The sequence below is a fragment of the Carcharodon carcharias genome, chromosome 5, assembly GCF_017639515.1.
Source record: "Carcharodon carcharias isolate sCarCar2 chromosome 5, sCarCar2.pri, whole genome shotgun sequence".
Classification (NCBI taxonomy): Eukaryota; Metazoa; Chordata; class Chondrichthyes; order Lamniformes; family Lamnidae; genus Carcharodon; species Carcharodon carcharias.
In genome coordinates this window covers 29,327,747-29,339,871 of record NC_054471.1, presented here as the reverse complement: position 1 = coordinate 29,339,871, position 12,125 = coordinate 29,327,747, and the positions used below count along the sequence as shown (strand labels likewise).

The 12,125-nt window shown below is 38.9% G+C and overlaps 1 protein-coding gene across 1 annotated transcript in view; it reads left to right on the top strand.

Moving 5' to 3' along the window:
* The window catches only part of LOC121278228 (EH domain-containing protein 3), an 88,715-nt gene that overhangs the window by 46,273 nt on the left and 30,317 nt on the right, over positions 1–12,125 (top strand). The window contains exon 4 of the mRNA XM_041188448.1: positions 9,169–9,581. Coding sequence (XP_041044382.1) covers positions 9,169–9,581 — 413 coding nt within the window. The remainder of the gene's footprint in view (positions 1–9,168; positions 9,582–12,125) is intronic.

Here is a 12,125-nt window from a genome sequence, read left to right as displayed (position 1 = left end):
GAATTGTGTAACTTTTCACAGGCAGCCTGAATTGGATGGGTTTAATGCTGTTTTCTAATGTTTCTTCTCTTTCCTTATAACCATCTTTTATCTTTGAGCAGAGCAAGAGGAAGGGTACAGCTGGCTCCGTAGATGCCCATATGGAGGTACTTCAAATTAAAGCAGCACAGCTTTTTTTTAAAAAAAACACAAACCTTTGCTCTGACTTATGAATTACTTGCATCACTGGCTTCACTGAAAGAAGACTAAGCTCTGGCTTGCAATTTGCCTGCTTCACTTTTTTTTTAAATCCCTTATTCTATTAATAGGTAATAGGAAGGTTTCAGGGCTCAAATTCCAGTAATCTCTTTTTTTTCTACTTTGATATCTGTTCTTCATTCCTCCACACAACTCTGCAACATTTTTTTTTTCCCAGCAGAAAACAATACATGTCTGTTCCTGTTGAAGGTGGATATATTCACCATTATCATTTTCGTTTTCCTGGCTCAGAGGTAACTATGTCAGTTTGATATCTGTTTAGACAGACCTTGGAGTGACATTGGCAGACATTTAAAATCCAGTCATTTTTTTCCATCTAAAGTAGGCAGGACCATTTTAAATGGTTTAAAAATACAATATCATAAATTTAAAAATAATTAAATTCTACAATAGTCCCCTTCTTGATTATGATCATTTCCTCTGTCAGACTCTTATTTGATTCATGCCTGTATTATAGAAAACCTGTGTCCATATTTCAAAAAATTGCCCCTTTTAACACGTAGAAGCTTTTATATAATTTTCACCTTGTTTCAAGCTACCTTACAAGCTGATTGTGACTGCAATCGTCTGATAACAGATTACATCAACTACCTTTCAAGGCCTTCTCTAATGTTACAATGATCTGTCCAATTACAGAGGACTGTATCATTTAAGAAACCACTGGATTTTCTTTCTTTTGAAGTGGGGCAGAAATGAGGAGTGGGCAAGAGATTGTAGGTCCTTTCAAGTTTATCCACCCAGAATAGGCTGCATAACCCTTGTTATCTTGATGTCTTGAGTATTCCACAAACACAAAAATGAAAGCTGGCTTGGAGGTGTTTTGTTTTGAGTCAAGAAATAAATGAATTTTCACTTCGGAGTGTTTATGACACTGTGCTAGGAAACCCGACATCTTGAGTGTAAATCCCATTGCAAAAAGCTTGAAATTGAATTCAGTAAATCTGAGTACTGGAAAATCAGAAAAGAATCTGCTACCCGCATGTGCTTTGACCTACATGTGACTATAGTGACATACTGCTTTGCTGGTCTTGCCCACATGCCAAGAACTAATTTAGAAAAATAACATTTTCCACCCACCCAGATATTTTTACTTGCAGTTTTATTCCATGGATAACGTTCAGCTTTTTAACCCCTGTTTAATGTGTGTTGGAAAACCGGATGCTTATGCAGTGAATAATGAATGAATGATTCACTTGCTTCTAAAACGTATGTTATTGCATTTGTTTCTTTTGTAATATTTGCATTTTTATACATTTTGTTTATGAAACGATGCATTTGAAGTGGAATCCTGCTGCAGAAATAGATGGATAACTTTTTTTCTATAAAGCAGACTTGATGTAATGATAAACTTAACGTTTGCTGTAAACAATTGAGCTCTACTGTACAACACATACTAGGATTAGAATGTATTTGACACCTTGATTGACACTTGTATGTGATACAGTAACACAACACCTTGTATGATATTAATTGGTTTACAGTAAATTCCCACTGTTCCCTCCCCCTTCCGTCACATTTTGTTTACCTGCGCAAATCTATTTGTGTATCCAATTGCAGTTTGCGCCTTCAAAACTTTGCGCATCCACAGTTAAAAATGTAACAATCTGGATGCTACCAATTGAAGTCGAACCAAAAAGGCACTTGAAGGACACAAACTTGCCTCCATTTGCAGATCTTCGAGTGGTTGACAAACTTGCTGCTTCAGTGCTTCAAGCTCATTGGACCAGCAAAAGGCCACAAGTGCAGAGTGACATTTTAAACAGCGCACACGCACAAAAGTTAATAAAGAACTTGCTGTACTGTACCTTTATAAAACTTCTTCAGAAACCATAAGTTTGTCCTCTTGTCCTCAAAGAAAGCGCACACTGCAAAAGCCCCTTCACTGCCATATGCAGCCTCTATGTGCATATGGGTTGCTGTGATTCATAGGATTCTACAGTGGTGTAGTATTTTGCAAGTGAGCCAGAGCCAAGCAGAAAATGTCCAGGAAGATGATACTTGAACAAAAAGTTACAATCCTAGATAGACTGCAAAATGGGTGCAATTGCTTCCATGTTAGCCCCGGAATAATGTGAATGAATCCACAATTGGGTACATTAGGCAGTCTGAAGGAAAAAATAAGGGCCAGCCTTCGTGTTTCTAATAGTTGTACTGCTAGGTTAACTTTTGTAAGCAGGAAGGATCCACACTTGGAGAAAATGGAGAAGTTACTCAGTGTGGATAGAGCACCAGCATCAAAGGAGGACCCCAGTTAATGATCCAATCATTCAAAACAGCCCTTGAATTGTGCCAGCAGAGAGTAGTGAAGAGGGTAGTGCTGCTGATGGCTAAGGTGTTGCAGCAGGTGTCTCCTATTTCCAAAGGATTCTCAGACAGTGCAGGACTGTTCAATCGCTCTAAAAAGCGTTTCAGGCTGCATAATGTGAAGTTGGTCGGGGAGGCTGCTTCAGCTGACCATATAGTTGCAGGAATACATTGAGAGGCTACCAGGCAAAGCAGGTGTTCAACACAAAACTGGCCTGTTGTGGAAGATGATGTCAAGTAGGACCTACATGTCAAAAGAAAAGACAAATCCTGAATTTAAAGTTGCAAAGGAGGACAGGTTGATACTTCTGCTATGTGCCAATGTGACTGGTTTTAAATGTAAACCACTGCTGGTTTATAGGACAGAAAACCCTCAAGCTTTGGGAAAAATAAATCTCATCTGCCAGGCTTTTGGAAGGCTAACAGCAATGCCTGGATTCCAGCATCTGTATTTGAAGACTGGTTTGCCAATTACTTTCTGCCAGAGGTCCGCATTTATCAGAGGGAAAAGAACCTGTCTTTCAAAGTCCTGCTAATCTTCGATAATGCACCTGGGCATCCACACTGTTTGGCCAAAACCAGCCATATGTTGAAATTTTGTTTTTGCCCTGAAATACAACCTCAATGGACCAAGTGTCATTGCCCCATTCAAGGCTCACTACACCCGATGAAGTTTCAGCCACAGCCCCTGATTGCTGGAAGCAATTCAACATCCTCATAGCATTAGGGTTAATTAAGGTCTTGTGGAATGAAGTTAGACCTTCAGCCACAAATACCTGCTGGAAAAAACATTTTTCCTGAGGGTGTGAATGATTTCACCGGGTTCCCCAGTGTGGATGCTGAAGTGGCCAGGATTGTTTACCCAACAAAACAAGTTGGAGGGGAGGGATTTGAAGACATCACCACAGCTGAAGTGGATGAGTTACTTAAATTTCAAGAAGAGGAACTCTGTCTATGGAAGAATTGGTTGAACTGATGAGATTAAATGAGCCTGAGCAGGAGTGGGAAGAAGAGCCTAAAAAGGCTCAGTTCGATGGCAGGTCTCATGAAGTCAGCTGAAAGATTGGTGGGTGTGGGGGGCAGGGGAAGAAAGCAGGCAACAGACCATGATACAAGCATGGAAAGAAGCAACGCCTTTTGTAGTGATTGACACAGCTATTGCTCCCTTACAGAGAACCATACGACATTGATAAACAGAAGGTGAAGCACTCAACAATAACATTGTTCTTCTCATCCAAATCATCCATATCAATACAGTAACGTACAGCACTGATTTGTAAATTGTTCTGCAGATACATACTATTCTTGTGTTGACAATTTTTCTTCAGTAAAATTGTCTTCAATTTAAACAACAAAAATTTTTATTGCTTCCATTAATGTAAAAATGTGAAATTTGGGGATGACTGGAACATATCTAATTCAGTTCCATTATAAACTGTTTGCTCTTCGAGATCTCATGGAAACAGAACCCCCATGAACGGCAGGAATTTACTGAATTCATTTGAGTGCATCCAGACTTGTTCTAAAAAAAAAAAATAACTGCGTGCTTACTTTGCTTACAGCCTATCCCAAATTATCGATCCTACAGCTCAACAAATATTCATATTAATCAGTACTGTGTCCTTTCTAGAAATTGATTATAAAGTTGAGGAGTGTCATGTTTTGCTTTAAGTACCTCTTATTCAATTTTTTGCTTGCGTGATTAATAATTGATTGCACAGTTAGGAAAAAGTGGTGAGGGGGATGGACAACAGTCACACAGGATTCGAAATGGTGCAATTGCTGACTACCTTGCTGTAATGACTAATTGACCTCAGTTATTTGGCTTCAAAACATAGAACAAGAGGCCATTCAGCCCCTCAAGCCTATTCTGCCATTCAATGTGATTGTGACTGGTCTGTATATTAATTGTATACACCCTGACTTCGCTCTGTATCCACTGTACTACTGCTAGCCTCTTTCAAATTTCAAATTTATGAATCGAACAAGCACCTCCTTTTTGTAGGAGGCAGTTACGCATCTTTAAATCCTTTGTGAAGAACTGTCCTGACTGATTTGGAGGTCATGCCCCCTTGTCTAAGACGCCTTCCCCTCCCCCATCCCTGCCTATCAACACATTAGTTCTTTTCCAACTTAGTGGTGATTATGCACAGGAGCAGTCAAGGTAACTTGTTGAGCAGTCGGCCGTCAGTATTTAACGCAAGGTAATTACAACAAAGATTAACTTGGTTACGTCTGCAGGACAATATCTTGCACTGTGCAGATGATGATATCCTGTATACCATTGTATCACTTGCGTTCCAGAACAATGCTCCCTGATGCCGTGCAACATGAAATTAAGACTAAAAGTCATTGTGTGTTAAATAGTATCCAGCTTACTGAGTTATTATATTTAAAGAAACTGCCTGTGTAATAGCTGTCACATTTCATAAAATTGCTATCCTGTTTATGTAGTAGTTTTCCTCTTTATGAAGTACAATTGAGATAAATTCATGAATGAGAAGCTATTTTTATACAAATGTCCAGCCTGGCATTAGAATCTTTGGGAGAAGTTACAGAATATGCTGATTTCAATACCCAGCTGATGCAAACTTTTATTGTGTTATTGAAAAAAAAAAATAATTCTGGCAGCATGCTACATAAAAATTAACCCTTGAGCTGAAACCGTAAATATTTAAACCAAATGGAATTTCACTACTTAATCCACAACAGAATTACTGAAGGTCATATCCTAGTTGCATGAAAAATGAAACTATGTAATGCTGCAAATTAGTGTTGTACCTGGCAGAAGGAAAGATTTGACAGTTATGTTGACCTTGTAGTGCTTATGAAGGGTGTCAACAAGATGAACTCTTCAGAGATTTTTTGCCATGACACTTAGATGGTGATGAAGGGCACAGGACAAGACTGTAAAGGGGGAAAGTGATTGAACAGATCTGATGTGATTAATTCGCACATTAGGCAGTTCTTGTTTGGAATGGGGAAGGCAATTTTAGACTGGTCACAACAGTAATTTTTTTAAGAGGGAGTTCCAAGAACATTTGCCCAAAAAAGATTTGAGTGGGGTGGGAGGCAGGGAGCAGAGAAAAATGATAAGCAGATGTAACTGGCAAGCTGAGGTGAGCAACATGAACTTCAAGCAGCAGGTGAAGTTAGCCATTTCACGCTACTACTATGCAGTAGTAACACGAGTGGTATTCACCACTAACAAGATGCTGCCGTCAATCCAAAAAGACGTTCTGCCTATTGCACAAATGAGTTAAGTGGTATACAAATTTGTGCTAGTGTGATGCTAGGTAGCCTTATGTCCCAAAGACTGGCAGATCATATCAAAAATATGTCCCAGCCATGTCTCAACAGGCAATGTACAGACTCTGCCCAACTCAACCAGTCCATGCTTGCAAAACTCAACAGTGTCCAACATTAGATGTGATTCCATGATTGGACAACATTCTGCTAAATAATCCTCCATGCCCTTTTTAAAAAAAAAAGAACTAAATTGCGCTTCCAACCAATTTAAGATTGTCAGTTGGGTTTACAGTGTGGTGCTCTTTATGTATATGGGAAGCTACATATATTAATACACAGGGCTCTGTTCTTTACAGACAGAACACGTGCACACGTTGCGCCCCTTTTAACTAAACAAAGTAAGTGACAGCCATTCACTGGTTCATTCCCAGGGCAATGCCTTGACCAATCAGGGTCAAACTGCCTGGTTTAAATTTCAAAAAATGCTTGGAGGTTAACTGTCAGCCCCCATCACTCATGCACTCTCCATGGCAATGCCTCTATCAATCAGCACTTCTCATGCAGTATAAATTGTTGTTTTCCCCTTGTTGGTATTCTTGTGAAGTGCCCTGATGAGTGCAAGATGAAAAGCTTCAACATGTCCCTTTTCTTCAATGTGAGCTTTACAGCTGCATCTGAGCATGCATACTTGAATTTCAGTTTCCTTGTGCTGAATGATGAAGTTGAGCAGCATTGCATTCTGAAGTTCCTTTCTTTGAGCTTTTATATTTAGACATAACCAGGCAGCCTTGTAATGAATCTGCATTGTCCCTCTTCCAAAACCTCAATGTTCATCCAAAAGACAGAACTCGATACTCCACAGCATTCTTGAGCTCTGGTGGATTTACAGATTCTTGTTGTCCCCTCGCTTGTGTATCTAGTGATAACTAGAATTCCATGAACTTCTTTTCACAACCACATCTACCTCTGGTAGAAAACCTGTGAACATCTTTTTTTGAATTTTATTGATGGCAATTTCAGTAATGGGAATGCTTGCTACCCATTTTTCTTGTGCAGCACTTTATATTGGCCTTTGTTAAGCTTAATTGCCATTGCTCAATTCCAATCTTAAACATCCAGTGTCACTGAAACAAACAATGCTCAGGTTGGAGGACTGTTTGAGGAGGATAGTGTGACTGGTGTCAGAGTTGAAGGCGAACGTGAATGGATAAGACATCGTGGTCGCAACCAGAGAATATTTATACTGCCATCAGGACCGTTTTGTGCTGTGGAATTTGGGAAAGCCTAAGTAAATGTTTTAACACGGGTGTAATTTCAGATGATACCATAAAATGGATACAGCACACTGCAGGACAGTTTATGGGTTGAGTAAGCAGATCTGGCATTTTATTTTATTTTTTTAAGTCAAAATTGCTAAATGTAAATCTAAATCCATTTGACTAGTTTGCACATAAAATTTAATAACTTCATTTTGTTTGTCATTATGTAATTTAGCACCTGAAAATTAAGTAATTCAACTCAGTTAAATTTTAACTTGGGTCTTGTAACATGGAAGCGAGAGATCACAAGTGAGAGTGCATCTGGGGAATTGATAATGGAAAGTTGGGCGATGAGTTAAAGGTATTTTGCATGGGTCTTCACTATAGTAGACACAAATAACATCCCTGAAATGGCTGTAAACCAGAAAATGAAAGGGAGGGAGGAACTTAGGGAAAATTTACAATCACCAAGGAAGTGGTATTGAGCAAATTGTTGGAGTTGCAGGCTAACCAATCCCCAGGTCTGGATAGGCTACACCCTAAGGTCTTAAAGTGGATAGTGGGATAGTTGATGCACTGGTCTTAATTTTCCAAAATTCCCGAGATTCAGGGAAGGTTCTGTTAGATTGGAAAATCGTAAAAATAACTCCCCAATTCAAAAAGGGAGGGAGACAAAGCAGGAAACTATAGGCCAGTTAGCCTAACATCTGTCGTAGGGAAAATGTTAGAAGCTATTATTAAAGATGTTATAGTAGGGACACTTAGGAAAAAGTCAGGCAGGGTTAACATGGCCTTGTGAAAGGGAAATCATGTTTAACCAATTTATTGGAGTTCTTTGAAGGAGTCACATGTCGTGGATAAAGGGGAACTGGTGGATTTACTGTACTTTGCCTTCCAGAAGGCATTTGCCACATCAAGGGTTATTGCAGAAAATAAAAGTTTATGGTGTAGTAGGTAAGATATTCACATGGATAGAAGATTGGCTAGCTAACAGAAAGCAGAGTTGCCATAAATGGGTGTGAGGATATGATGAGTGGTGTGCCACAGATCAGTGCTGGAGCCTCAACTTATAATTTATATGGATGAAGGAATGGATGCTAAATTTGCTGACAATCAAAGATAGGTAGGCAAGTAAATTGTGAAGAGGATGTAAGGAGGCTACAAAGTGACAGGTTGAGTGGGTATCAGGCAAATGGAGTATAATGTGGGCAAATGTGGAATCATTCACTTTGGCAGGAAGAATAAAAAAGCTTATTATCTAAATGGTGAGAAATTGCAGAGCTGCGAGACTCAAAGGGATCTGCATGTCCTAGTGCATGAATCTCGAAAGGTTAGTATGTAGGTACAGCTGGTAATCAGGAAAGCTAATAGAATGTTATAATTTATTGAGAGGGGAACTGATTACAACAGTAGGGAGGTTATGGTTCAGCTGTACAGGGCATTGGTGAGACCACATCTGGAGTATTGTGTGCAGCACTGGTCTCTTCCTTATTTAAAGAAAGATGCAAATGCTTTAAAAGCAGTTCAGAGAAGGTTTACTAGACTAATCCCAGGAATGGCTGGTTTGTCTTATGAGGAAAGGCTGGACAAGTTATGCTTGTCTCCACTGGAGTTTACAAGAGCAAGAGGCGACTTAATTGAAACCTTTAAGATCCTGAGGAGTGTTGACAGGGTGGATGAAAGTGAAGGTCACTGTTTTAAAAATAACGAGTCACTCATTTAAGACAGATGAGAAATTTTTTGAGGGTTGAGAGTCTTTGGAACTCTTCCTCGAAAGGCTGCGAAAGCAGAGCCTTTGAATATTTTTAAGGTAAAGGTAGATAGGTTATAGGGGGTAGGCAGGAATGTGGGGTTGAAGTTGCATTCCATCAGCTATGATCTTATTGACTGGCGGAGCAGGCTTGAGGGGCTAAGTGGCCTACTCCTCCTAACTCATATGTTCGTATGTAGATCATTAGCTGTCACCACTTCCCGTCACAAAAGTATACCTGTACATTTATCTTTTCTTTCTCCCCTTTTAATTTGGAAAAATTGCAGATGATTTTGTACCCTTCCTATTTTAAAGCAAAGTAAACTTTCCATTTGCTGTCACTTCCAGGTTATGACTTTGCTGCAGTATTGGAATGGTTCGCAGAGCGTGTTGATCGTATCGTCCTCCTGTTTGACGCTCACAAGCTGGACATTTCTGATGAGTTTTCTGAAGTTATCAAAGCACTGAAGAATCATGAGGACAAGATTCGTGTGGTGTTGAACAAGGCAGACCAGATTGAGACCCAACAGCTGATGCGTGTTTATGGTGCGCTCATGTGGTCTCTGGGGAAAATTGTCAATACTCCCGAAGTGATTCGGGTGTACATTGGCTCGTTCTGGTCTCATCCTCTGCTGATTCCAGACAATCGCAAGCTTTTCGAGGCTGAAGAACAAGATTTGTTTAAAGATATCCAGAGCCTTCCTCGAAATGCTGCTTTACGAAAACTCAATGACCTGATCAAGAGGGCACGTCTTGCAAAGGTTTGTATGCATAGAAGATATTGAAGGGATATTTTTGTTATTCATTCACAGGATACAGGTGCCACATTTATTCCCCATATCTAATTGCCTTTAAAAAGTGGTGGTGAATACAACTAAATGGTGTGCTAGACCATTTCAGAGGGCAACTAAGAGCCAGTTGCATTAATGTGGGCCTGGAGAGTCTCGTAATTAAGGACAGCTGATTTTTTTTTTTACCCTAAAGAACCAAATTAGTGAACTAAATTTTCTTATTTTAATGACAATCCAGTAGTTTCTTGGTTGCCATTACTAATTAATAAATCTGGAATTAAAAGTCTAGTTAATAGAATTTAAATTCCCCGCCTGCTGAGATGGTTTGAACTCATGAACTCCAGACTTCTGGACAGTTCAGTAACACTGCTTCAAATCTTTAAATGATTGAAAACAACTTTTTTGTTTCCTCCATATCCCTATGTGTATTATTCAAGAATTTTAAGAGATGGGAAAAGATCATTTAGCCCATTGAAACTTTTCTGCAGCACTGTCATAATAGCACCCACCTGTGTTTTGATCTTGATTTTTGTCCTTCTGCCATGTATGGCAGACCATTCTACACATATTACTCTTTGAATATAGATTTTTGTTTTTCTTCTTTAAATTTTTAACTACTTTCCATTCATGTCTTTATACTTTGGTCACTTTTGATGTGATAATTTGGGTTTGCTTCCTTCAAATTTAGTTAATATTTTATGTAACTCAACTTAAACACTGCACACCTGTCTAGCACACCCTAGATTGTAAGGCTTAAACTTGCAAGTATTTATTTCCTCTTAGCATTTACCACTTTGTTTTATTTCTCTACAAGTAGAGTAGCAAATATAAAATTTAAACATTTGTAAGCCACACTTAAACAATGTCAGTGGGGGCTGCATCATAGTGACAGTCTACACCTGAACCATGTTCTTGTGAATTGCATAACTAGGAAAGTAGAGAAGGCTTTAAACTAAACAAGGGAGAGGGGGTGGGATGAGGGATGAAGCTTGCATAGATGTGACAAATCAGAGGATGGTTCAAGGCAGGAGACCATAACATTAATATGGGAAATGAGGGCCACGGAATAGCAGGAAGAGGCAAAGAGATAAAACCTAAGAATATATCAATAGTCAAGACTACATCTTACAAAGAGACGAAACTAAAGGCTCTGTATCTGAATGCATGTAGCATTCATAACAAATTAAATGAATTGATGGCACATGTTGAAGTAAATAAACATGATCTGATAGCCATTATGGAGATATGGCTACAGGATGATGAAGATTGGGTCCTGAATATTGAGGGTAAATGACATTCAAGAAGAATAGGAAGCTAGATAAAGGTGGAGGAGTAGCACTGTTGACCAAGGATGGCATTGATGCAATATTTAAAGATGACCTTTTGTTCAGGAGACCAGGATGTGGATAAAAAACAAATACTGTGGATGCTGGAAAACTGAAATAAAACAAAATGCTGCTAAAAGGGATGTGGAATTGGATTGGGTGGAGATGAGGAATAGTAGGGGAAAGAAGTCTCTATTGGTAGAGGTCTACAGGCCTCCTAACAGTAACCACAATTTAGGACAAAGTATACAAAAAGAAATATTGGGTGCTTGTGATAAAGGAACGGCAATAATCATGGATGAGTTTAACCTACATATAAACTCTTGTAAAAAAAAAAAAAATCAAATAAATAAATTAGAATGGCAGTAGTACCCTAGATTAGGAGTTCATAGAATGCTTTTGAGAGAGTTTAAGAGCAGCACGTTCTGGAACCAACCAGAGAGCAGGTTATATTAGACTTGGTATTGTGTAACATGACAGGATTAATTAATGACCTCAAGTGAAGGCACCCTAGGTAACAGTGACCACAATATGATTGAATTTTACATCCAGCTTGAAAGGACGAAGAGTGGATCTAAGACTAGTATTTAAAACTTAAATAAGGGCAACTATGTGGGCATGAAAACTGAGCTAGCTGAAGTGAACTGCAATACTAGGCTAGGGGATAGATCAATAGAGAAGCAGTGGCAAACATTTAGGGGGTTTTTCAGAATAAGTATATTCTTACTATAAAGAAAAATTTGAAATGATGGATCCACCATCTGTAGCTAACTAAAGAAGTTAGGGAAAGCATCAACGATGAGTGGCAGATTGGGTGATTGGTCAGAATTCAAAATGGCAGAGAATGACTAAAAGGTTAGAGTATGAGTGGAAACTAGCTAGAAATCTAAAAACAGCAAGAGTTTCTACAAGTATTTAAAAAGGAAAAGAGTGAGTAAAGTGAGTGTTGGTCCTGTAGAGAGATTGACAATGGGGAGTTAATAGTAGATAATAAGGAAATGGCATATGAAATGAACAAATATTTTGCTTCTCTCTTCACTACAGAGGATAGAAAAAAACATTCAATATTAGCTGTAAATCAGGAGGTGGAAGGGAGAAAGGAACTTTATAAATTACAATCACTAGGGAAGTGGTACTGAGCAAACTGATGGAGCTGTGGGCTGACAAGTCTCTGGATACTGATGGAATT